Source organism: Ictidomys tridecemlineatus, chromosome 4 (assembly GCF_052094955.1).
Source record: "Ictidomys tridecemlineatus isolate mIctTri1 chromosome 4, mIctTri1.hap1, whole genome shotgun sequence".
Taxonomy (NCBI): Eukaryota; Metazoa; Chordata; class Mammalia; order Rodentia; family Sciuridae; genus Ictidomys; species Ictidomys tridecemlineatus.
In genome coordinates, this window is record NC_135480.1 from 9,158,704 (window position 1) to 9,185,707 (window position 27,004).

Below are 27,004 nucleotides of genomic sequence, written 5' to 3' on the forward strand. Positions count from 1 at the left end.
TGGACACAATACCTTTATTTTATTTGCTTATTTTTATGTGATGCAGGGGATTGAACCCAGTGCCTCACATGTGCTCTCTACTGCTGAGTCACAACCCCGTCCCAATAAGGTGCTTCCTGAAACCTGGTTTGGGTAAAGAAAAGCCTTCAGCGAGGTGCCAGGAGGCAGCCAGCACTCAGGAGACCAAACCCCACACAGCAGCGGAGGCAGGGAAGCCTTTGGGCTCCTGGACCCAAACCATGGTTCCTTTCCTGCTGTGTGAGAGCCCCAGACCTGCAGCCCACCTGCCCCTCTCCCTTCCTGTCCCCTCTACACCTGAGCTGGAGCCAACAAGGACAGCACACATATTTCTGATAATAGACTGTCACTGTTGCTTTGAAAATCAGAAGTTCAAAACCCTTTCTGGGCACTCACCAAAGACATCCTTCTGTCCAGAAGTGCTGTGTGTTGCTGGCTGGATGTCCAGACTTCTTTTATTTAGCTTTTCCTCTTCCTGTAACTCCACCTACCCAAGTCTTAAGTAAGGTGAAAACAAAGGTCAAAGTTCACATAAAATTTTTAATCTTCCAACAAGTGCAGGGCACACATCCCAGAGACAGTTAGATATGGAAATCAGTTGGAAGGGAGAGAGATCAAAGCCCAATATGCATTCAGAAGGATTTGATGGCTCAGGGAACATTCCAATGTCCCCAAGTTTCAGAGAGAAGAGAGAAAGTGAAACAAGCAAATACGCTGATACTGGAAAAAAATAATAACCACCCATGTCTTGTTGGGTGTGGGGAAGGCAGAAGGGAGGGACAGAGCCTTAGGGACGGGTTTCCAGGAATGAGGGGCTCTGAGTACACAGACACACCTCACAATGAGGAGCGAACATCTGCAGAACAGGCAAATATTTCCACCAAATATTTGCCAAACAACCACACCACCTGGAACAGGCCACCAGAGGCATTTCCACACCCTGGGCACCCAGGAGCCCGCGTGGCCAGAAGGATGGGAAGAAACCCTCCCTTCCTCTCCCCCCAGGTCCGAAGCGCATTCAGTGTAGCCCAACAGGAAACCCAAACCCTACTCCCTGGTGCGAAGAGCTGCTGCTTTAGACACCAGTGTGCAACCCACCCAAGCCCCTAACAAGCCTCTCTCTTCTGACACCCACTTCTTAACAGCAAGGGGCAGGAGGGAGTGGGGCAGCTCAGCACCCTCACTGTGGGGTGTAGAGGAAGTAAGGGCCAGCCCGACGCCCTCTTCAGGCTCTCAGGAGGACAGGGCTGTGGGTGAGCACACAGGGGGACTGGAACCAAAATGGGAGACTCCGTGTTCAGGATCCACAGTGTCACTTCAGACCCACTACTCCCACAGCCCACGCTGTTCCTGTGGACATCTCCGTGACAATGTTCTCAGGGTTGCGGTGTGACCCTCCTCAAGGCCTTCCCCTGCTCATCTGGCGGAGGAGAGTGGGGATGGATTTTGCTAATTCCCTCACTTAGACACTGTTGGGCCACACTGGACATCATTGCATGGCTGACCTTGAAACAGGTGATCTCAGTTTGCCCCTGGGTGCCAGCCCCTTTTTACAATATTATAGCCCCATCTCCTGAGCAGGAGGACTTGGTGGGCTCTGCTGGCTGAAGGGATGGCAGGTGAGTTGGGAACCAGGACTACCTGGAGCTTGTAGGACGGCAAGGGAAACAGGCCACAGTCCTTGTGCTAGGACTTATAGCTCTTCAGCTAATCCAATGTGCTCAGGGCTAGAAACCTGGGCTCTGGAGCCACCGGAGAAGAGTCAACAACCAAGGTGGGTCCACCTGAAAGGCTGCCTGTCCCCAGCTGGTGCCTGCAGCTGCTGAGCAGGCCAAGGGACCAGTGTGCTCCCCCTGGGCAGAGAATGGGGCAGAGTCAGTGTTGGGGTGCAGCGGAGCGTCGGAGGGGAGAAACCACACAAGAGACTCACTTCATGCAATCGCAGGGGGGAAGTTTATTGAGGATCCTGTTCCAGCGCGCTGGGACTCTGTGCCCACTCAAGAAGGGAGAGCGGCTCAGAGCCCAGAGCAGAGTTCAAGCGGAGCTTAAGTACACTTTTTGGAGAGGGTGGGGGGCTTTGCATACATCAGAACAAATCATCATGAGGCGAGGGAAAATTGAACAACAACCCTGAGTCAGGATTAGTGCATACATTGGTGGGAACAATTAGGGCAGGAGTGAGTGGTGCTCCTAGATGGGATACACATTCAAACTGATTGGTTTAGGTCCTGCAATGCCTATGTGCCAAGCAACTCGGAACTCTTAGCTATTAAACAACCAGAAAGTCAGTGGAAATATTTACGGGGCAGTTCCAGTATTGTCCTAACAGCTACAGGGATTACAGGTTTTGGGGGTAGCAGAGGGACTCTAACAATACTAGTCTTTTACTTTTTAACCCAATCCCTGCACTTTGGAAACTTTAGGATGCCTGGTCTTTTACACTTTAACTCAGGCTCTGCGGCTTAGAATCAGCTTGGAAATTTTACCTTTACATCAGAACCCAGGCCCAGCCTGCCAGGAACACAGGATACCGCATCAATGAGCTGCAGAACCAGCACTTTGTAGTTTTTATTATTTTGAGACAGGATCCTGCTAAGTTGCCAAGGCTGGCTTCAAACTTGAGATCTTTCTACCTCAGCCTCCCGAGTCACTGGAATTGCAACTGTGCATCACTGTGTGCAGCTGTGCTAGCTTGGATTTTGAAAGCTTATTTAAAAATTCTACTACTATATGAGAATGGATTTTCTGTGGGAGACAATGAGTTCTTTTCAAGGCACAGCTCCTTTCTGTGTCCATGGGGCTTTAGTAGGGTTTGTGAGCTGGGGAGGGGAGGCACTGAGAGTGGCCTGTGAAGGGAGACAGGTCCCTGCTGTAGAAGGCGTGTATCTGGGCCTTGGGGGCTGGGCTCACACTCCGTCCACACTCAGCCTGCATTCTGGGCTTCTGGCTGGTGAGCTTCTTCCCTGCCTCCCTCTCTGTGAGGAGAGTTTGGGTCTCTCCAAGCCCCAGAGAACAACTGTGTTCCTCTTCTTCCTTCCACAAGGTTTTCCTCCCCATTCAGAATGACTCCTGCCTCACCTTGTGATCCATGAAGTGCCTAACCTTGATTTTCTGTGTTAGAGAAGTTCTAAGCAGGGTTGAATTCAACTGTTTCATGGTAATTAAAAAAGGAAGAAGCCAGGTTGCTATAATCATTAGAAATGGAACAGTTCCTGGAGGGCATGTTTTATAATTTGGAAAAGGGAAGTTGTGGAAGTTGTATTGCCCTGACCCCAGGGAAAACTCCTGCCCTTTGTCTTCATAGAGGCAGAGGCTCAGCCTCAGAGCTCAGCTCCTTTCTGTTCACAGTGCCCTGGCCATGACCATAGGCAGCTGAAGATGGAAAAGAAACTTCCTCCTGCTGTGTCAGCCTTGCTGTGGCTGATGGATAGTCTGCCTCAGAATGGGGTGCAGGAGAAGGTGGACAGGAGGCCTGGCTCTGCTTCAGTCCAAGTCAAGCCCTGGGATGGATCTTGGAGATGCAGGGAGAGAGTTTTCCTCCTGGAGGCTGGAGGGAGCTCAGAGAGGCACAGGGAATTGTGGCCCATCCTGTTCCTTGTATGATGGGCTCTGTAACCTGGGTCCCAGAGAGGGCCAGTTGAGCCAGAGGGCAGTGAGGGCAGCCTGGTGGGAAGGTGTGCAGATGGGAATGGGAAGAGGGGGAGTGGGCATGAAGAGGGGGTTGGACCAGGGAGACCCAGGGGTGCAGAAGAGCAGAGGCCAGAGGGAGCAGTAGGTGAGTGGAGGTCGAGGCCCTGGGTGGACCTGGGGGCAGAGCCCAGGGAGGGGAGGGAGGGAGGAAGTATTGGTGAGGAAGGGCATGTGGTCTGGGGGACTGGGTATGGGGTAGAGGGACAGGAGGTGGGGAAGCTGGCAGGAAGCTATGGGGGTCGTGGAAGCAGGAAGGGAACTGCCCTGATTGTTAGTAGACAGGAGGTGGAGGAGGAAATGAATCGGGAGAGATTCCTGGAGTCTACAGTGACTAGACTTTGCGATTGGAGGTGGCAACAGTTGGGCTGTGGGGCTGAGAGAAGAAATGTGGGGCAGTGGGAGGACTTAGGATGACCCCTCTTTTGGTATTGGGTATCCTAGAATTAGGGCTAGGAGGGAGATCTCATCCATGAGATCAGACCTGAAAGGGAAGAGGAATAGAAAAAGAATTGTTTCGTGATGCTGAGGTGCCCTGGTGGAGTGCTGAGAGTGAGGACAGAGGCAGCTGAGCAGTAATAAATACACCCAGAGGTCAACATCTCTCATGAACACAGAGGTAAACATCCTCAAAAAACATCAGAGGATCAAACTGAGCTCTTTTCAAAAGGAACACTCCCACATGACCCCATGGACTTGATTCCTGGAACCCAAGTGTGGCTGGATCTTTGAAAATCAAATATGCAGTATGCCATATTAACAGCATACGGAACAGAAGTCACATGGTCACATCAACTGATGCAGCAAAAGCCTTTGACAAAATTCAACACTCATTCAAGATGTTAAAAAATTCTCAGCACCAATAGAAGAAAATATGAATAAATAGAAAGAAATCCTGAAGAGTAGGGGAAGGGAATCAGGAGGAAGGGAAATACCAGGAATTATGGTACCCACATACCTGAATATGTCACTATGAACCCCACTTCATATATAACTATAATTTATGAAAGGGTACATAAAATAAGAAAATGACAATAAGCTATTGTTTTTCCATTAAAAATATAGTTGGTAAAGTGTCACTAATGGACTAAATCCAACAAATCTCAGAAAATCAGAACTGGAAGATCACCTTCCCAACTTATTAAAGGCCATCTACAAAAACCTACAGCTAACTATAAACAACTGAACAAATTAAATACTTAGCCACAAATCTAACTACACACATGTACTGAAAACTCAAAATTCTGATTGAAAAAAAAAAAAACAAAGACCTAAATAAATGAAGAGACATGTCACCTCCTGGATCCAAAGACCCACCACAGGAAGGTCAGTTCTTCTCAGGTTGGTCTGCAGAGCCAGTGAGATGCCAAACAAAACCCCACAGAATGCTCTGCAGATCTGGACAAGATGATCTAAAAATGCACATGAAAAGGCAAAGCAGCAAGGGGCTGGGAGCTCAGCATGTGGGAGGTCGATCCTCAGCACCCCATAAAAATAAATAAGTAAATAAATAAGTAAATAAATGAATAAATAAATAAAATAAAGTTTTGTATCCATGTAGAATAGAAGTTATTTTATTTTTTTTAAAGGCAAAGGAGCAGGAATTAAAATAATAAAGTGGTAAGAAGTTACCATGGGGAAAAAGGAAGAAGGACACAGCTCTTCCCCACTCTGGAGCCTCCTGTCCAGAGCAACTAGAAAAGCAGGCAGTAGGTCTATGCTTCTGGGAGGAGTGGCTCAGGCTGTCTCCACAGGGGCCCAGGGGATGGGTCCTTGTCTCCAAGGCCAAATCCTCACTTGGTTGCTCTTGGGCCAGAGGACCCAGGAAGCTGCGGAAAAGGAAGGATTGTGAGGATGTGGGCTACTAAGCTCCTGGAAGGTGGCAACATCCAAGGGTGAGGGTCGGGGCTCCCCAGTCTCTGCCAGCTTCTCCGCCTGGTGCTGGGGATTCAGATGGTACACAATGGCCTCCTGTCCCTGCTCAGAGATGTTCAGCCCAATGCTGCTAGAAGAATGGCCTTAACCTAAGAAGGGCCTTAGCCTAAGTAAATCCATTTTAAAATAAAGCTTCAGTCCCCACCAGGCCTGCCTACAGAGCCCTCCAAGGTGGTCACCAGGCATAGCCTGATAAAATAAGTCCCTTTCCAGTGAAGTCTCTGTCATTTGCCTTCTCCCTGATAAAGGCAAAGGCGAGAGATCAGGGTGGAAATCACCAAACCCAATGTCCTGACCTCAGAATGAAAGACGTCCCTGAGAAACCTGGTAATAGCTGATAGGGATTGAAAGGGTGGGCAGAAGCGCCACAATTTAGCATAAATGATAGAACAAATGAACAGACATTCAACCAGCCAACACTGATGTCCACATGCTGGAGAGCCTGATGAGGACCTGGACTGACACCCAAATTCTTCTTGTCATTGTCCTGATCCTTGACATCATCCTCACTGCTCTCAAATTCTGCAGCCACATCTTGACCCTGGTGAGAACTGTGACTTCTCCTTAGGACCCTCTCCTCTGCCAGCCATCAGCTTCACTCCAAGAGAAGCCTCCACGGGTTCTCTCTTGATCGCTGCCGTCTGAGTGAGTGTGCATCTGCTGGACTTAAGATCTAAGACTTGAGACTCTAGATCTGGCACTTGGGCTCAGCATGCAGAGGGACTGTCTGTCATGGGCCTGTCATGATTAAGTGTGTTTGCAGTGCTTAACTCAGAATTGTTTGCTTTGAATTGATTGTGTCTATTGCAGTGCCCAGCATTAAGGATGGTCATTCCTTGATTAAGAACCTATAGAGTGGAATTGTATTGAGTGATTTTGGGCTAATAAGGCATTGAGAAGGGCAGAAGCACGTGAATATTCTTTATCTCTCTCCCCTCGACTTCATGTCACACTTTTGCCCATCGTGATAGCTGCCAAGGATGGTGAGTGGGCTTGGCGGTCCAGGAAGCAGAGCGGGTGTGAGCGCAGTGTCTCAGCTGTAAAGGAACACCTGTGGAGGAATACCTGTGAAGAGGTGCACAAAGAACAGACACAGACATACATTAAAGGTACAGACAGACAGAAGGATGGCAGACTAAAGGATGCCTACCCCTCTCTGCCATCATCTTTATTATCCCTGAAGAAGAAGAAAAAAGTTACATACCATCTAATTCCATGACTGTTGAGAGCCACAGCGAGTCGGATTGGCGCCTGGCACCTAAAGCCTGTTGTACTGCAGCTGCCAAGACTTGCCCCTGTTCATTAATGTCTCTGCATAATTTAATATATGTGTTTAAATCTTCATGTTTCCATGGTCTAATGACCTCCCTGCACCATTTATTTGCTTGCTCGTAAGCTAGTTGTTTTATTAATGGCATTGCTTGTTCTACATCCCCAAAGATTCTGGTACCTATTTGTATAAGCCTATCTACAAATTCAGCATAAGGTTCATTAGCTCCTTGTATTACCTTAGATAATTGATCCTGTAAATCTCCATGCCCCTGTAAAGTTTTCCATGCCCTAACCGCAGCTGAAGCGATTTGTGAGTATACGGCAGGATCATATCTAATTTGTTGCAGCTGACCCTCATAAGGTCCCTCCCCTAACAACATATCTATATTTCTCTGAGGATAACCGGCTGCTGCATTTCGCTTAGCCATCTCCATGCAAAATTCCTGATTGGCAACCTTCCATAACAGATATTGTCCTCCATTTAGCACACCTTTGCACATACTAGCCCAATCTGCTGGCGTCATGTCCAAGTTGGTAATGGATTCAACCATACTTACAGTGAAGGGTGCTTGAGGACCATAGGTTGTTACAGCCTCTTTCAGCTGCTTCACTGTTTTGAAATCTAAAGCATGGTGAATTCGCTGCCCTCCTGCCTGCTCAAATACAGGGCATGCTAATCTTTGAGGTCCTGTCTCAGGATCCCATCTATCAATTACGGGGGTTGTGGGCCACTCAGCATATGATGTCTCTATTGGTGGAGCTGCTGGTTGAATACTTACGCCCTCTGGTGATAGAAAGGTGTTAGTAGCAACCTCCTGTTGTAACTTCTCCCCTGATAGCCTTCCCTTCTCTAAACTTTCTTCCCTTTTCTGACTAACTTGAGAGACTTCCTCTTTTACTTGATCTAAAATGTCTTCTCCTTGACTAAGCAAACAAGATTGTACCAACGTCCATAATGGTAATGTGACAACTGGCAGAGTTTCTGGGCTTTCCTTTTCTATCCTTTTTAAATCTTTACCATGATGGTTCCATTGTGATATATTTAATAACCCCTCTTTAATGAACCATGGGCTACACCTTTGTATCGTCTTAACGTATGCCCTAACTCTTCTTGATTTTCCTGAGATGCCTCCTTCCTCTAGCAATTTACTTAACACCCTTTCGGTTTGGATTTTACTAATTTTTAATTCCATATTTCTGCTATAAAAATAATGCAACCCAGCAAGATAACACAAAACAAAACTGAAACAGAATGAAACAAAAACGGAACAAAAATGCATTGTATCAATTTTCCTATTTTCTTGAAATGTATATTCGTGGTCTATCTTTATCTCTTCCTCAGGGGCGAACAACTTCAAACCTTGAGCCAACCACTTTCCCCAGTTTGCCTGAGAAAGTTCTAGGGACAGGCAGCTTGAAACAAAAACAAAACAAATCAAAACAAGAACACATTGTTTTTTGAAATGGTCACCCATTCTCTCCCCTGTCCTCAGGGGAGAGCAAGCAGTTTCATTTACCCCCAAGCTTCAGGCATCCCCCACATGGGCCACCAAATGCCGCAGTCTGGCTGGGCACAAAATAACCAAGCCGCCACGAGGCACATGTAGGTTCAAACAGGAACTCCTTTATTGCCCAAACTCCACCGGCACTCCACGCATGCACTCCCCGGGAACTCTCCCCGCCCTTTCCTGGCGGGAGAACTCAACAGGAACTCCGGAGAACTGGAGAACTCAAAAGTAGCGGGGAGCCCAAGGCAGCAGGAGCCGCCCTATTGCCAGACAGCAGGGATCTATATACAACTGAATACACAGCCTGTTTCAATCCAGGATCATCTAGTCACAGCAATTATACACAGCTTAACTTAATTATCATCATCTTAATGAGTCGCTGGCGTCACCTCTCAACTACTCCTTCTGGCAAAATGCCAGGCGCCATCCCGACTCCCTGTGGCTCTCAACACATAACTACATTCTAATTAGTACTTCTTCAACCCTGAGTCCTAGCTAACTGAGACAAGGTCCAGGTTAAATGGACCTTAACATTAATGGACCTCAACACGGGGCTCCTATTCTCCAGGGAGACCAGATAGCGCCTGCATTGTTGTTCTTTTAGCTCAGAGGGAGGAGGCTGGGCACCCCAGGTCTGGAATCAGGGCAAACCTGTGAAGGACAGTGCTACGGCAGCCAGGCATCCCACGCTTTTGCACAGGAGTTTCCCAGTCGCCAGGTACTACCTAGCAGCCAGGCATTCTATGTCTTTGCACAGAAACTTCCTAGTCACCAAGCATGTCACAATCACGAAGTTTGTAGACCCCAATCCCAAACACGGAACTCCCACACAGAGAGCCACTCCACACCAGGCCAGCACAGGAAGACCAGAGCTACACACCCAGCCACGGCCGCCCCCCAGCTTTCCTGGTGCCCTCTCACACCCCTGTGCCAGGACCACTGCCTGCCTGCCCTGGTCTCACTCCATCATGTGTCCCAGGGGGAACTGTATTAGAACACAGACTTGGAAGGGACCCCTAAACTGAAGCCACAGCAGCTGGGAAATCTAAGATCAAGGTATGTCAGACAAGGTGTCTGGAGACCTTCTTCCTGGAAGGCAGTTGGTCCCCTTGTCACTAGGGCTGCACATGGCAGAGGGAGGGAAAGAGAGCTCTAGTCTCTTTTTCTTCTTAGAGGGACACTAATCCCTGGATAAGAGTTCCACTCTCACCACCTCCTGACCCCAATGACACCACCTCTGAACACCATCACATTTGGCAACAGCATATGAATTTTGGGTGGGAGGGGACACAAACGTTGACACCATGACATTGTGCAATCAGCTCTTTAATAGAATTCATACCATGCAGCGTTTCCCTCAGAAAACAGCTTCCTATGCTTTGATTGAGCTCCACTTAAACCAAGTGCTCATGATTACAAAACAGGGAAACCTGTAAACTAAACCATTCCCACTGGCTTGCTCAAACTCCTCCAAGGTAACTAGTGCCGCCAAGATAAAGCCTTGCATTTACTGCTTTTCCCGCTTGCTTCTGTACAGCATCATCCCAATGAGGCCAGCAACACCCAGGACGACTGATGCAGTACCAATCACAGTGAAGGTGTCAGTCACCTGCAACAGAAGACAAGGGGGCGGGGTCACATCAGGGGTCTGAGCAGAGATCCTTGTCCAAGGAACCTGCAGCTCAGGAGAGACCCATGATCCCTGTCCTCTTCACCACATCACAGAGGAAACAGTGACTGGCAGGGAGGGGGGATCCCAAGAGATCAGGCCACCCAGGAGAGAGGACAGGAAGTCCCTGGACAGGAAGGAATGAGTGCAGGACTGAGTCTCAGGTATGAGATTGGAGTCTCACAGGAGGAAAGAGAGATGCAGCCTAGAGGTGTTTAAAGCATGATAAACCCATGGGGTGGCTGTGGGAAGGACACAGTGGCAGGGCTCAGATGTTCTAGGTCAGGGGTGGCCGATAGGGAGCCTTGAAGCAAGTGCCAAGTTGGGGAATGACCCCTGTGAACTCCCACTGCCCAGGGCTTGAGGACAGGGACCCACCTAGGTGTTCTTGGTGTCCCTGGTGCTCAGCCCACTGCCTGGCACAGGTGGACCCTGGTGACTTCGCTGCTGAGCAAATGGTGGACTGGGAGCAGCGCTGAGGACAGGCTTTTGTGCAGTGAGAGGCCTTGCTTGTGTGTGAGAGGGAAGGGGTCCTGCTGAAGGACAGAGTGGGGACGTGAGGGGGACCTTGATGGTTGCTGCTTCAGTGTGAGCTGACATGGCCATCCACGACCCGGGGTCCCACCTTGCACACAGGTGGAACTCAGGCAGAGGGGACCACAAACACCATAAGAATGTTGGGGCTGGGGCTGGGGCTCAGTGACAGAGCACTTGCTAAGCATGTGTGAGCCACTGGGTTCGATTCTCAGCACCACCTATAAATAAATAAACGTCCATCGAGAACTAATAAAATATTTTCTCAGTTACTTTCTGTGTTTTCTGGTCGTTTGACAGCTTCTGTATTTTCTTAGCCCTCCCAACAACCACGTGAGATTGGCTTTCTAATTCCCAACTTCCAGTTGGTGGTGACTGACGGTGATGAATGGAGAGACCTCACTCCAACCACACAGCTGGCAAGGGACAAGGCTCAGTTCTGCTTATGCCTTCACAGCCAGGGAAGGAAACTAAAATCAGTGACCCAAGGACAGATTTCTGGGGAGCAGCACCATGTGCAGGTGGGAGAAGAGAAAGGGCAACAGTGCACTATCTTATCCACAGACACTTGGATCACCTCCATGAAAGCTGGACACTAGTCAAAGCAATGACCAGAATCTTCATTCAGCCACCACTGGCAGTGAGCAGAGCTCCACTGCAATTTGTGAAGAGGTAATAAGTATTTCTAAGTGAGATGAGGGTGCAGGGGTGCGGGGTCGGTGTCTTTAGTGTCAGGGAGGTGACAAAAAGTGACAAAGGGTGGTCTCTGTAAACGCAAGGAGGCCCCCTGAGTGTGCTGCCTGGCAACTAATGAGGTTTGGATTGTATCGTCTGATGGAGATGGCAGGAGGCCCTGGCTTTTCTGATGGATATATTCCGAAGGCATGACTCTCAGACCTTGGAGAATGACACTTCTGAGTTGTAAGGCTTCTATCTATGTCTGTGTGATCTTCCTATCTATCAATCTGTACCTCGTAGGATCAGATGAGGGATTCATAATTATAAGTCCATTTTAATAAATGCACTAAGACAGAAGGTCTTGGGTCTGTCGTCTGCTGCTGTTTGGAGAAAACCAACAGCACATTCTCATGAAAGGCAGAACTTTCTCAAGCAGGCATTTGAAGAGGGACTGGGAAGTTCCTCGGGACAGAGCTTCATATCACCAGGGACCATGCTAGAGGTCAGTGGTCTATCAGAGCAAATTGTGGACAGAGTCACAAGGGTTCTGCAGTGCCCACAGCACACTGTGTACAGAGAGAGAAGGAGAAAAAGAGCTGGAGACAGGGCAGAAGGGAAGGAAGGAGTGAGAGGGAGAAGACAGGCGAGTCATTGAGATACCTGCAGAAGAGGTTCCCAAAGAGGGACCCCAGGCCAGGTAGAAACTAAATGGCACAGCCACCACTGAGTGCCCCAGTCTTGCTTAAGTTGAACTCTCAGGAGAAGAGCAGAGAGCCAACCACCCCTAAAACACCCGGGGTGGGGACTGATCCTTGGGATGTTTGTACAACCTTTGGAAGTGGTTTAGATGCATTACAAGGCAGCCCACCACACCACACGTAGCAGCAAACCACCAGACATATGTCCACCCTCCACAGCTGACAGGAGGGGAACCCATTCAGCAAGGTCACAGCAACCAAGTAGGTCTCACTGCACCCCAGTGCCCAGAGCTGACCTGCGTTCTCACTATCAGCCTGGGCTGGGGCCCTCACTTCCAGAAGGTATGGTTTTCCCTGCGCACCTGCCCTCTTCACCACAGCCCTTCTCCTACCTTACCAAAGGGCACAGGCCAAGGTGCAAACATACCTGGACACCAAAAAGGGAGGATTCAAGAATGCATTGCTCCCCAACAAGAGGTCTCCCCAAATAATACACAGCCCTGGGGAGGGAGGCCTCCTGCCAGGTCCACCACCCACTGATATTAGGATACCAAAGGGAGGTGGTGTCATGGCCATGGGCATGAGCACCTTCGACTGAACTAAAAATTGTCTTTTTGTTTGTTTGTTTGTTTGTTTTTGATTTTGGCACTGAGGATTGAACCCAGAGGCACTTAACCCCTGAGCCACATACCCAGTTGTTTTTGTATTTTATCTGGAGTCATGGTCTCACTAAGTTGCTTAGGTACCCACTAAAATGAGGCTTTGAGCTTGTGATCCTCCTTCCTCATCCTCCTGAGCTTCTGGGATTACAGGTGTGCACCAATGTGCCTGGCAATCTATCAGTTTCTGACTAGAAAAACTATCTGATTTGACTGACACTTTTACAATAACACCTGGCTTGACAATAGAAATTAAACCAAAGGCATTATTCAGTCATTAAATAAACTAATTGTACAACACCAAGGTTTTCAAGAAAATCTGTGCTGGAATCACAGATGTAAAATGCAAAAAAAAATTCCATTCTGTACATATCTTCCACGTTCATGATTTTGGAAATGTTTGATTTTCAAATGAAATGTCCAACAAAATATGTCTTTTTTTGGGGGGGTTGGTGTTGGTAATAGAACTCAGGGTCGCACGCACACCAGGTGTTCTGCCACTGAGCTACAGCCTCAGCACTTTGAGTTCTTTTACGAAGACTTGTAAAACTCTGTCCCATTGGTCAAATCTAGCCTGTCATGTGTTTCTACAAAAATGAATAAATGAAAAGAAATCAAGTTTTATTGGAAGATAATAGCCTCATGTGTGTCAATGGCTGCTCCCAGGCTACAGAGTGACCCTGGCAGAGTAAGGAGAAGGACCAGCTGGCTCAAGAAAGCTGAAGTGTTTCCTGTTGACCTTGTGCAGAAAAAATGGGCCCAACATGACCAGGATCCCCTTCTCCTGGACCCCACTGCTCACTCTGCCAGCTTCCCTGACCCCCGCTGCTGGGAAATCTCCAAGTCAGGTTGCACTGCCAGCCCTCAGCAGGTGCCCAGCCCCTGTCAACTGGGAATGGTCTGCTCTCAGGGAAGGGAACACAGGCTGAGGACACACCTGGTCACTGCGGGAAACTCCATAGCGCAGCGTGTTCACAAAGTGCTCACAGTTGTCACTTGTCACTGAATAGAGGACTTCCTTCCCCACCATTTTCTCTGCCTGCTGGACAATTTTGTTGGATGGCAGTGGGTCATACTTGTCATCGTGCTTGTTATTGACCCGGTACTTGTCTCCTCCGGCCACCACGGACAGCAGCTCCTTCTTCACTATGGCTCTGTCAGCCACGATGGACATGATGCTGCTCAGGCCAGCTCCTGCCACTTCACCTGTGGAAACAGTGGACTCAGGCCTGGGAAGGGCCACAGTGGCTCAGAGCTGTGCCCAATCAAGACAGCCTCAGTGCACATTGGAGAGAAGTGGTTTTCAGGAAGTTTTGTCCTCCTCCCTTGGACAGCGTCTTCAACAAGTGCTCCTTCCCAGCTGGAGCGGCACTGGTAAGCAGCCCTCCACCCAGGTGTGTCTCTGGACGGCTATTATGTCTGTATTGCTTCCCCCTATATCTGGGAAATCTTAATGTCATGGGACCTGACTTGGTAGATCCTTGATTTACTCTATTGTTAATTCCTTTCCTATGATTCATAATGGCAGATAGGGGAATCCAGTGTTGAATGATGCAGAAATAAAATTAGAAAGTGAAAATGAAACCTTCCAATATACTATTCAGAAACTCATGGAAACCATAGTTGAAATCCATGGAAACTCTGTGAGTACATGGAATGTTTCTGTAGTAGTGTTTCTGTGTTCACGGTAAGACCGATATTCAGGGCATATCTGGAGAATGAATAAATCATATTTAATTGAAGTAAAACTTGTCAAGATTTTTATCACATTTGTAAAAATGCATTTTGCTTTTACCTGGTTTAAAGCAATGCCATTTAAGCTGTCATTGTGCCAACGCCAAGATACCAAGATTAATCACGATATGCCTAATACACTTGGTGGTGTGTACTGAAATCTACCTGGAAACACACACTCTCTCTCTGTCTCTTTCATATTGGATTATTCATTATTTGTGGTAATAAGATATACAAAGATTTCCAATGCTAAGGATCTGGATGCTGCAGCCTGGGATATCTCTCACCCCCAATAACAGCATATGACTTTGGAATGACCAACAAATTCTCACCTTGAGATCATTATGCATAAAATATTCCTCCAAAAGTGATCTTTTCAAGAAACTTCCAAAACTGATCATGAAGAGAAACTCTGGATGTAATTTTTGTTAGCACAGTCTCCCCTTAAGTGGGAGTTTCTGAATTTGAACAATCCATGGCCAATATTTCTACAAGGCCTGGGACAAAGTTCTACCTATACATGAATTCTCTTTAAGGAAGACAGCCTGACATAAGCAGTTTAGCTTCCATACTCCATAATGAAAGGGTCCTGGGTAGCCTAACTGCTCAACAGGAAGGAATGGAACACTTATTGGGGAAAATGCTGCTTCTAAGATAATAAACCCAGGATTGTAGCCCAGAATCTTAAAGATCTAAAGGATGGATCCAGGTACCTCATGTGACCAAGGAGATGTGATCAGTGGACCCACCTCCCAAACCAATTGGTTAACTCTGGGCTCCTGGACACCTGGCTCTGGAATGTTCTCCAGGCCCTTGGTATTATTCTCACCTTGTTGCAGTAACAACACTCCCTACATGTGGCGTATCCTCAAGAGACATGAACTTTGTCAGCAGCCACATGCTCTTAAGATGACCTCTAGGAGCACCAAGCCACCAAAACTGTATTCACAAAAACCATGTGAAGGATCTGCGGAGTCCTGGTTTACCATTTATGAGGTCCCCTGAAGGACAAACATCGGGAGTAATCTTGGGGATTAGTTCCATTTCTGGTCCAACTGACAGATTGACCAACGGAGGGAATTGTTAAACAGAAATGTAAATGAAGCCACAGACTGAATGTAGACCAAAACCATAGCTAGGCATGTTGTGGGGTGCCGCAGTCTGGCTGGGAACAATAATGGGGGGCGGTGGTGACAAGCAACTTGTGAAGGTTGATACAGCCGGAGCTGCTTTATTCCGGGACAGCAAAGGTATATATACACTTAACTGATTATACACAGCTTGTTTCAATTAACATCATCCAGATACAGCAATCCTCATCATCTTAACAATTATACACAGCTTAACTCAATTAACATCAACTAGATACAGCAATTAGCCAATAAGGAATCTCTATCACCTTAATGGCTCGATGGTGTTGCTTCATCTTAATAATTATACACAGCTTAACTTAATTAACATCATCTTAATGGCTCGCTGGCATTATTTCTCAAACCACTCCTTCTGGCAAACTGCCAGGCGCCATCTTGACTTGGTTATGGCTCTCAACAATGGGGCACCTGCCTGTAATCTCAGACACTCAGGAGACTGAAGCACAAGGATGTGAGTCTGAGGCCAGCCCAAGCAACTCAGGGAGACCCTGACTCAAAATAAAATTTTAAAAGGGCTGGGGTGTAGCTCAGGGATAGAGCACCCTGGGTTCAACCCCCAGGGCTTCAGCCAAACAAACAAACCAACAAGAACAAAGGGCCCACCACATGCAGCCCTAACTGGACACTGTCCTGATTTCCCCAGAGCCAGCTCTAGCCCAGACAGACCTCCCTCTCCTGCTGTGAGCAGGACCTTGCTGCTGTCCCAGGGGTTGGACACCAACCAGGGAGCCCCCGCAGCAGCACAGCCTAAGGGGGGCAGGTTCCTAGTGGCCAGGCTCAGGGACAAATGCACTCCCTCAATGACGCTTGAACAACTGAGTGTGAGCACTGCTGTGAGCTGAGCTCTTTGTCATTTGCTGTTCAAAGTCCCTGAGTTTGTGAGCTGCTGTAGGTGCCACAGAAGGTCTCAATGCCTCTCACTTGACTGACTTCCTATGTGTACACAGGTGCGTGTCCACACCACTCTACTAGTGACTTGAAGGACTGGACAGTGTTCCTCTGTGTGCAGGTGAGTGGGGTTTCCAGCATGTCCACGTGTCCCTTAAGGCCATGATGCTGGGACAGAGAGGGAGGAGGCCCCACACCTGGCCAGGCCCTGCACAGGCTCTCCCTGCCCTCCTTCATTTCTCTCCCTCACGGCCTGGGAGACAGGAATCACTATCCCTGCTCTTCTGAAGTGGAGCTCAACTGACTGAAGTGAAGCCCCACACTCCACAGTCAGCAGGCAGAGGAGCAGGATTCTAGGCTGGCCCTGGGGAGGTTGGAGGCCCACACCTGTCCATTGCTCTCTGCAGCCAGGTATAAACTCTTGGAAGGATTAACTCCTTCTACTGTTGTTTGACCTTGCAGAACTCCACAGACACAGCGTACTGAACCTTTGGAGGGATGCTATTAGCCAAAGAGGTTCACATGGGACTGAACCCCACTGTAGAATGAAAAAATGGTCACTCTTCTCTCCCTGAACTCACTGATAAGCAGGACTAGCAGTAGATACTGCCAGAGGGAAGGAGCATGATTCCTTCAGTAATGCTGACTGAGTGCCTGCTGTGCCAGCCAGTGTGAGGACCAGCACATAACTGTGGCTGTGCTCGTACTCTTGATCTTAGCCCTTGTGTTCAATAGAGAAACCAGGCTTACTTGGTGGAGCCAGATGGACCACATAGCCATTTCCCACATAGATGACCCAGTGCTGATAGCAGTAGCGAGAAATTTCAATTAGGTCTCCAAGTTTTGGTTGTTTTCCATCCTGCAACCGAAAAAGCAGACACAGTTTGAGGGGGCCTTTGTATGGAATGTTCTAGAACCTGACCTGCAAGAAGTCCCAGCCCAGGCCTACAGAATCCCTGTCCTCATCACTTGTAGGTATCCCACATAGGTTGAAGCCTCTTCTTTTCATTTACCATATGCTTGCTAGCCTGGAAAGCTGCTAAAGGACTTCGGGTCAGAGATTGTCTTTGAGGTACTAGTGGTTCTACAGTATGGAAATGTGGGGCAGTGACGGAGCCTCTGGGCTCCAGCTGCAGAGAGCACATTTTATGCACAGAGAATATTTGTATGAGAAAACGATGATAAGATTCCCAAGAAGGTCTATAATGACTCATTAAGGGCCACCAGCCATATGCCCAGGCCTCAGTGATGTTTTTAAGTTACAGAGAGCCCACGTACAGAGCCTAACCTGCCAAACACTGCAGAATACTTGCACCCCACTGTCCACCACTCCTTCAAGTAAGAACTACCATCACCCTCCTGGACAGGTGAGGAGACTGGGTCTCAGGATGGTTGGGAAACTTGCCTAGAGAGCAGAAGAGGCAGAGGAAACCGAGATCTCAGGGTTTCCATCATTTATGCCTGAACAATCCCAGAAGGTCCCAGACAAGTTGAGGCAGCTGGAGTCTGGGCTCTAGGCAAAAATCAAGAATAAGAAAGACAAGAATTGGTTGGGAGTCAGAGGGGGAGGGGTTCTCTTCTGAAGTTCACCTGAGTGAATTGTATTTGGTCAATGGGAGTAAGGCTTTTCCTGTTTAGAGTCTTCAAATTGCTACTTACGGTCTGTTTGCAACTATGATCTTGTCTTTTTAAGAAGCATTTGGGGGGAAAACAAAGGTTTGGGGGTCACAGCTGTTACAAATTGATTAGTTGTAAAAATATACATTAATGTATTTGGTGGGGAAAATGGTATTGTTTTTTGATGATATAATTAAAATATTTTCTAGAAAGCATGAATCAATAAAGATATCTAATTAATTGTAAAAAAAAACTACAACAAAACCTAAAGCTATAAAACAACACTTATAAGGTAGCTGTATACGTTTGCATAGAAACAGGTCTGGCAGAGTGTACCCCAAGCTGCTTGTGGGGAAGGAGAGAGCGCAGGGAGCCTGGGAGAAGGGCTGCCGTCCTTCATGCTCATGGCTTCGACTTTGCTTTCAGTTTCTATCTTTTTAAAATTTTTAAATTCTCTTTCCATTTGTTTTTATTAGTCCATTACACTTGTACGTAATGATGAGCGTTTTGTTGCCTATACACACATGCACCCCATGTAGCAATTATGTTGGCCGATATCACTCCCTAACACCTCCCTCTTCTCTCCCCTCCTCCCACCCCCTGGCCCCTTTCTGCTTTTGGATTCTTAAACAAGGGAAATACTTTCACATATTATTGTGGAATTAATTAAAATAAAAACAGAACTAAAGGCTTTGGAATCTAAACTCCCCTCTAACTTCGGACACTCCCCACTCTGATCTTAAACTGGAATCTCACTCTGCATTTCCTCCTTCACAAGGTGTTTCTGGACCTGGTTTGGGTAAACAAAAGCCTTCAGCGAGGTGCCAGGAGGCAGCCAGCACTCAGGAGACCAAACCCCACACAGCAGCGGAGGCAGGGAAGCCTCTGGGCTCTTGGACCCAAACCAGGGTTCCTTTCCTGCTGCGTGAGAGCCCCAGGCCTGCAGCCCTCTGCCCCTGCTAAAAGACTGTCACTATTGCTTTTAAAATGAAAGCTTTAAAGCCCTTTCGGGAGACTTACCAAAGTCATTCTTCTGTCCACAAGTGTGGTGTGTTGCTGGCTGGATGTCCAGACTTCTTTTCGCTTTGAGTTTATTTTTCCTTAACTCCACCTTTCCAAGCTTTCAACTAGTGGAAATGTAGATCAAAGTTCACATAAAAATTTTAATCTTCAAAAAAGTGCAGGGCACACGTCCAGAGACAGTTAGATATGGAAATCGGCCGGAGGGGAGAGAGAGCAGAGCTCAGTGTTCATTCAGAAAGATTTGGTAAAATCTCTAGTCAGGGGAACATTCCAACATCACAAGTGGAAGGAACATCTCCAAAACAGGCAAACCTTTTGACCAATCACACTTCAAAACCAATCACATCACCAGGAACAGACTACCAGACACACATTCCCACATCCTTGAAACCCAGGGAGCCTGTGCAGCCAGAAAAATGGAAAAAACCCGACCCTTCCTCTCCCCCCCTAGGTCTGAAGCGCATTCAGTGTAGCCCAACAGGAAACCCAAACTCTTACTACCTGGTGTGAAGAGGCTGCTGCTTTGAAGCACCAGTGTGCTACCCCACCCAAGCCCCAAATAAGTCTCTCTCTTCTGACACCCATTTATCCACGTCACATCCTGGGCAGTCCAGACAGCAAGGCGTGGGAGGGAATGGGGGCAGCTTGTTGTAGGGACAAAAGAGGCAAAGCACCAAAGGTAGCAGGAAACAGTTTTATTTGGCTGCAGCCAGGTTGAGAGGACACAGCTTTTGCTGTAATCAATCAATTCCCTGAACGCCAAGTTCAGCGAGTTTCAGAGTTTTATACCCAGTGTGTAAGGGGAAGGGCTCAGAAGTTCACAGTCTGCAGAAATTCACATAAAAGCAGCTTTTTCTTTCACTGTTCTGGGCAAGTTAACACTTCAAGGACAGTGACTGAGAGGGGGAGAGCTTCTTCTCCCCTTTCTTTCCTCCCTCTGCCAGCTGTGACCATGGAGCCCAATTGTAACTTATCTTAAAAAATGTAGACATCTCTGTGAAGCCCAGCTCAAGGCCAGAGGCCTTGTTTGCACATTTCTTCAAAGTACTATACTGGATACGTTTGTGAAAAACTAGTAAGAGAGTATCCTGCACCTGGAGTGCTGGTATCTTCCTGGCCAGTGGCCAAGTAAAACAGGGCGACATGAAAATAGGAAGTTTATCGACATTGAACTCTTTTGCTGACAGTCCTAAAATCAGCCATGGTGAAGATTTCTGGAGAAGCCCAGTTAAGACCTTTCTGTGGAGAAAGGGGCTGCCACTACAAGCTCAGCATACACATTGTGAGGCTTGGGGAGGAAGCAAGGACCAGCCCGATGCCCTCTTCGGGCTCCTGGGAAAACAGAGCTGTGGGGTGCACACCGGGGGGCTGGAACCAAACCTGGGAGACTCCGTGTTCAGGATCCACAGTGTCACTGCAGACCTGCTACTCCTGCAGCCCATGCTGTTCCTGTGGACACGTGGCCTCTCTCAGCCCCTCCATGCCAATGTCCCCGGGGTTGCAGAGGGACCCCCCTCAAGGTCTTCCCCATCCTCATTCTGGAGGGAAAGAGCAGGGGTGGGCTCGGCTAGTTCCCTCACATACAAATTGGCCAGAGTCGTGTGGGCTGACTCCTCTTGGCCACACTGGACATTTTTGGGTGACTGACGAGGTGATCTCACTTGGCCCATCGGTGCCAGCCACTTTTGGATTTTTTCAAAACATTTTTTTAATTGTCAATGGATCTTAAATTAATTAATTTATTCCTATGCAGTGCTGAGGATCAATCCCAGAGCCTCACACATGCCAGGCCAACATTCTACCCCTCTGAGCCATAAGTCCAGCCCTGGGTGCCAGCCACTTTTAATGATATCACAGCCCCTTTTTCTGAGCAGGAGGACTTGAAGGGATGGCAGGTGAGGTGGGCACAGGGACGATCTCTATAGTGTCCAGGGTGAAGGCAAAAGAAAGGTCACAGTCCTCGTGCTAGCACTTGTAGCTCTTCAGCCAATCCAATGTGCTCAATGTCAGAAACTCAGGCCCAGGAGTCACATGGAGGAGTCAGCAACCAAGGTGGGCCCAGCTGGAAGGCTGCCTGTCCCCACTGCTGCCTGTAGCTCTGAGCAGGCCGGGGGAACCAGTGTGCTCCCCCTGGGCAGAGAATGGGGCAGAGTCAGAGCACAGGCCCAGCCTTCCAGGAACACTAGGACACTGCACCAATGAGCTGCAGAACCAGCACTTTGTAGTTTTTATTATTTTGAGACAGGGTCCTGCTGAGTTGCCAAGGCTGGCCTCAAACTTGAGATCCTCCTGACTCGGCCTCTTAAATTACTGGAATGACCCCTGTGCACCACTGTGTCAGTGTGCTAGCTTGGATTTTGAAAGACTATGAAAATTCCACTATGATATGGAAGTCGATTTTCCATGGGAGACAATTTTCAAGTGCACATCTGTTTTCTGTGTCCATGGGGCTTGAGTACAGGTCTTGGGCTGGGGAGGGGAGGCACTGAGAGTGGCGTGTGAAGGGAGACAGGTCCCTGCTGTAGAAGGCGTGTATCTGGGCCTTGAGGGCTGGGCTCACACTCCGTCCACACTCAGCCTGCATTCTGGGCTCCTGGCTGGTGAGCTTCTTCCTTGCCTGCCTCTCTGTGAGGAGAGTTTGGGTCTCTCCAAGCCCCACAGAACACCCCTGTCCCCCTTCTTCCTTCCATAGTCTTTTCCTCCCAGTTCAAGGTGATTCTTGCCTCACCCTGTGATCCCTGATGTGTCCAACCTTGACTTTCTCAGAGAAGTTCTAAGCAGGGCTGAATTCAGCTCTTTCATGGTAATTAGAAAAGGAAGAGGGCTGGGGATGTGGCTCAAGCGGTAGCGCGCTCGCCTGGCATGCTTGCGGCCCGGGTTCGATCCTCAGAACCACATACAAACAAAGATGTTGTGTCCGCCGAGAACTAAAAAATAAGTATTAAAAAATTCTCTCTCTCTCTCTCTCTCTCTCTCTCTCTCTCTCCCCCCCCCCATCTCTCACTCTCTCTTAAAAAAAAAAAAGAAAAGGAAGAGGCCAGGTTCATGTAATTATTGGAAATGGAACAGTTCCTGGAAGGAATGTTTTATAATTTGGAAAAAGGAAGTTGTGGGTGTTGTGTTGCCCTGTCCCCAGGAAAAACTCCCGGCCCTGTGTCCTCATGGAGGCAGAGGCTCAACCTCAGAGCTCAGGTCCTTTCTGCTCACAGTGCCTTGGCCATGACCTTGGGGAACTCAGGATGGTAGGGAAACTCCCTCCTGCTGTCTCAGCCTTGCTGGGGCTTGATGGACAGGCTGACTCAGGCTGGGGTGCAGGAGGAGGTGGACAGAGGCCTGGCTCTGCTGCAGTCCAAGTCAGGCCCCGAGATGGATCTTGGAGATGCAGGGAGGGAGGCCAAGCTCCCAGGAGTTTTCCTCCTTGATGCTGGAGGGAGCTCAGACAGGCACAGGGAATTGTGGCCCATTCTGTTCCTTGCATGATGGACTCTGTAACCTGGGTCCCAGAGAGGGACAGTTGAGCCAGAAGGGCAGTGAGGGCAGCCTGGTGGGAAGGAGTCTGGATGGGAATGGGAAGAGGGGGAGTGGGCATGGGGAGGGGGTTGGGCCAGGGAGACCCAGGAGTGCAGAAGAGCAGAGGCCAGAGGGAGCACCAGGTGAGTGGAGGTCGAGGCCCTGGGTGGACCTGGGGCAGAGCCCAGGGAGGGGAGGGAGGGAGGAAGTGTTGGTGAGGAAGGGCATGTGGTCTGGGGACTGGGTATGGGGCAGAGGGACAGGAGGTGGGGAAGCTGGCAGGAGGCTATGGGGGTCGTGGAAGCAGGAAGGGAACTGCCCTGATTAAGTTAGTAGACAGGAGGTGGAGGAGGAAAGGAATCGGGAGAGTCTCCTGGGGTCTGCAGGGACTGGACTTTGGGATTGGAAGTGGCAGCAGTGTGGGCCGTGGGGCTGAGGGAGGAAATGTGGGGCAGCGGGAGGACTTAGGATGACCCCTCTTTTGGTATTGGGGAGCCTAGAATGAGGGTTGGGGAGGGAGAACTCATCCATGAGATCAGGCCTGGAGAGGGAAGAGGAATAGAAAAAGAATTGATTGGTGACGCTGCGGTGCCCTGGTGGAGTGCTGAGAGTGAGGACAGGGCGGGAACGAGGAGCAGAGGGAGGCCCTGGGGTGACTCATGAGGGCTACAGGCAGGGGAGGGTCCAGCTCAGCCTCTGCACCCAGTGACCTGAGCACATCACAGCACCCTCTGAGCCCCAACCCCTGCACCTCCACAAGGAGAGAGTTCACCCCTCTTCTTTCTGTTGTGGTGATATGGTTGTTCCCAGAGCTAAGATTTATTTAGGCAAGGGACACAGAGCAAGAATCGCAGGAGGGAAAGTCCCATGGGGAGACGTCCTGAGGAAGCCAGGTGAGAGCTTCCAGGAGCCTCTTCAGTGCATTCCAACAGTTGAGGATCCCTGAACTCCACATCAGTGAGTTGTGATAACATGGGTGGAGGGTTTTCTACCCAAGAACATCCTGGGTGTAGATATCTATGGTTTTAGTCCAGGGAGAGTTGTGTGGTTAGTTCCTCTCTGCCTGGCGCGTACTGAAGCTCTGGACTCCCAGAAGGCAGGCAGTGTTCAGCGTAGACCATTGCTCATGCTGAGGGTTTAGGAGCAGTGAGTCATTCCGATCCCTTGGGGCCAGGTTTATACTAGTGCAGCAACTGTTCCCCTCGCAGTTCACAGGCTCAGCTAAAAGCCAACCTTGTAAGTATGTCTTTCTAGGAATGCCTGTCTCTGGCCTGGTATGTTAAATCATTGTGCATAAACTATAATCCCAAGTGTGTAGGCATTCATGGTTTCAAAACAGGTGCGGTCCAAAAGATCTGAGAACTGAAACTGCAGTTGGAGACTTGAATTTCCTGTTGTATAACTGATGCAGCCCACGGGAGGAAACCAATTGAGGACCTAGTAGAACCCAGCAAAACCACCGAGTCCTCGGACCTAACTGACATTCACTGAACACTTCACCCACAACAGCAGAGCACACGCTCCTTTCTAGTGCCCAAGAACATTCTTGTTCTAGGTAATGGGAAAAAAACCCCCAAAACTTACAAATTAAAAAATTATAATCATCCAACATAGACTTTCTCACAAAGATAAGATTAAGCGAGAACTCCATAACAGAAGAATATAACACTTACTATTGAATACCATACTTCTAAATAACCTCCATGGACATTGAATATGTTTGTAAATGACCCCAAATCACAATACAGAGTATCAGCATTTGTGAGTTATAGCTAATGAAGTACTGAGAAGGAACTTTTTAGAACGAAATGCATATTTTAGAAGAGAAGAAAATTGAAAATCATTATACTGAGTTTCCAACTGAAGAAATTAGAAAAGAATAAATAAGTGCAAAAACAGGTCAGAAGGAAGGGGACAATGAAGATAAGAGCAGCAATCCATAAAGTGAGCAACAGAAAACAATAGAGAAATTCGGTAATGCCAAAAGCTGGTTTTTCTAAAAGAACATTCAATAATCCTCTAGTGAGACCGACAGAGGCAAAAAAGAAAATGACACAAATTAGCAATATTAAGAGTGAAGGAGGGGCTTTCAGAAAAGGTCTGGCGGATAGTAAATGAGAATAAAATAATATCATAATTAAAATTTAAGAAGTAGCATTAAATGGACTAATTTCTTAGAAATCACCAATGACCAAAATGGTTCTAAAAGAAATAGATACTCTACATAGTTCTGCAAGTATTGCCTGGGGTGCATTTTTAGTCTGTAGCTGCTCCAAAAGAAAGATCCAGGTTTAGATGGCTGTCCCAGCCAAACGAGGAGGGAACAGTCCCATTCTATGTTATCTTCTCAGGGAACAGAGAAGGGAACACTTCATCTCATCCATTTACAGATTCCAATCTGAAAACTGAGTATTAAAAAAATAAAACCAGAGATCAACATCTCTTGTGTACACAGATGTAAAAATCTTCAAAAAAAAAAAAAAGGCAGATCAAACTCAGCTCTTTTCAAAATAATACCACACCAGGACCCTGTGGAGTGTACCCCAGGAACACAAAGGATTTGATCATTAAAAATCAAATATTCAGTACACAATACTAACAGTGTAAGGGACGAAAGTCATATGCTCATATAAACTGATGTAGAAAAAGCAATTTTCTTTTCTTTTCTAAAAAATGTTATTTTGAAATAGGCAAAGCAATTAGCCGTTTTAATTTCCCTTTCCTTGGCATCTGATCCAGGTGTTCTTTCGTTAAATTCTTTTTTAACAATTTATTTATTTACTTATTCTAATTAGGTATATATGACAGCAGAATGTATTTTGATTCATTGGACCCAATTGCAGCACAACTTTTCATTTCTTTGGTTACACGATGTAGGTCTCACCACATGTACAGTCATACATGCACCTCAAGTAATGATTCCACCTCATTCCACCATCTTTCCTGCTCCCAGGCCTCCTTCTCTCCCCCAACTTTGCCCAATCACAGTTCCTCCATTTTTCTCACCACCCCCCTACCATTACGGATCAGCATCCACTTATCAGAGGGAACATTCAGCCTTTGGTTTTGGGTATTAGTTTACTTCACTTAGCATGATATTCTCCATCTCCATCCATTTATCTGCAAATGCATAATTTTAGTCTCTTTTAATGCTGAGTAATATTCCATTGAGTATATATACCACAGTTTCTTTATCCATTCATCTATTGAAGGGCATCTATGTTGGTTCCACAGTTTTTATGAATTGAGCTGCTATAAACATTAAATTGGCTGCGTCACTGTAGTATGCTGTTCTTAAGTCCTTTGAGTATTGACTGAGCAGTGGGATAGCTGAGTCAAATGGTGGTTCCATTCCAAGTTTTGTAAGGAATCTTCATACTACTTCCCAGAGTATTTGCAGTCCCACCAACAATGTATGAGTGTGCCTTTTCCCCCACATTGTTGCCAACACTTATTATCATTTTTATTCTTGATAATTGTAATCTGACTGGTATGAGATGAAATTTTAGAGTAGCTTTGATTTGCATTTCTCTAATTACTAAAGGTGTTGAATATTTTTTCATATATTTTTTGATGGATTGTATATATTTTCTTCTGAGAGAAAGAAAGTATTCTGTTCAGATCCTTATCCCATTTATTTATTATTATTTTTTGTTGTTGTTGTTGATGTTAAGTTTTTGAGTTCTTTATATATCCTGGAGATTAGTGCTCTATCTGACATACGTGTGGCAAAAATTTGCACCCAAACTGTGGGCTTTCTCTTCTCCTAATTGATTGTTTCTTTTGCTGATAAGAAGCTTTTTAGTTTGAATTCATCCCATTTATTGACTCTTGATTTTGTTTCCTGTGTTCTAGGAGTCTTGCTAAAGAAGCCAGGGCCTAATCTGATATGATGAAGATTTGGGCCTACTTTTCCCTCTATAAGCATAGTCTCTGTTCTAATTCCTAGGTCCTTGATCCACTCAGAAAAAGCCTTTGACATAATTCAACATTCACTCATGATTTTTAAAAAATTAGAGAATCAATGGATAAAAATATATGTGAATAAGTAGAAGAAGCCCTGAAAAGTAGAGGGGAAAAAAAAAACAGGAGGGAGGAAATGCTGGGGAATTATGTCATGTACGTATATGAATATGTCACAATGAACCCTACTGTATATATAGTTATAATGGACTAATGACTACATAAAATAATTAAATGATAATAAACTATTGTTTTTCTATTAAAACACAATTGGTGGGGTGTCACCTAATGCACTAAAACAAATCTCAGCAATTAGAACTAGAAGTTCACCTCCTCAACTTATTAAAGGTCATCAACAAAAACCTTCAGCTAATTGCAAACAGCTGAAAAATTAAATACTTAGCTGTAAATCCAACAACACATGTATAATGAAAATTCAAAATTCTGATTGAAAGAAAGC

General features: G+C 47.3%; 1 protein-coding gene across 3 annotated transcripts; it reads right to left on the reverse strand.

The window, feature by feature from the left end:
* Nucleotides 1-9,728: 9,728 nt before the first annotated feature.
* LOC110597158 (phospholipase A and acyltransferase 2-like) lies at nt 9,729-19,716 on the reverse strand. 3 transcript variants are annotated; one of them, XM_078045783.1, is made up of 5 exons: nt 19,573-19,716; nt 19,069-19,175; nt 17,182-17,290; nt 13,596-13,864; nt 9,729-10,029 (listed from the first exon to the last, which is right to left on the reverse strand). In XM_078045783.1, exons 2-5 carry the CDS (start codon nt 19,075-19,077, stop codon nt 9,928-9,930), a joined length of 489 nt encoding a protein of 162 aa, XP_077901909.1. In that variant the 5' UTR covers nt 19,078-19,175; nt 19,573-19,716; the 3' UTR covers nt 9,729-9,927. The 3 variants fall into 3 exon arrangements, with proteins under 3 accessions (XP_077901909.1, XP_077901910.1, XP_077901908.1); XM_078045784.1 differs by having other exon boundaries at nt 19,069-19,216; nt 19,573-19,638; XM_078045782.1 differs by lacking the exon at nt 19,573-19,716 and having other exon boundaries at nt 19,069-19,443.
* Between the last annotated feature and the right edge of the window lie 7,288 nt (nt 19,717-27,004).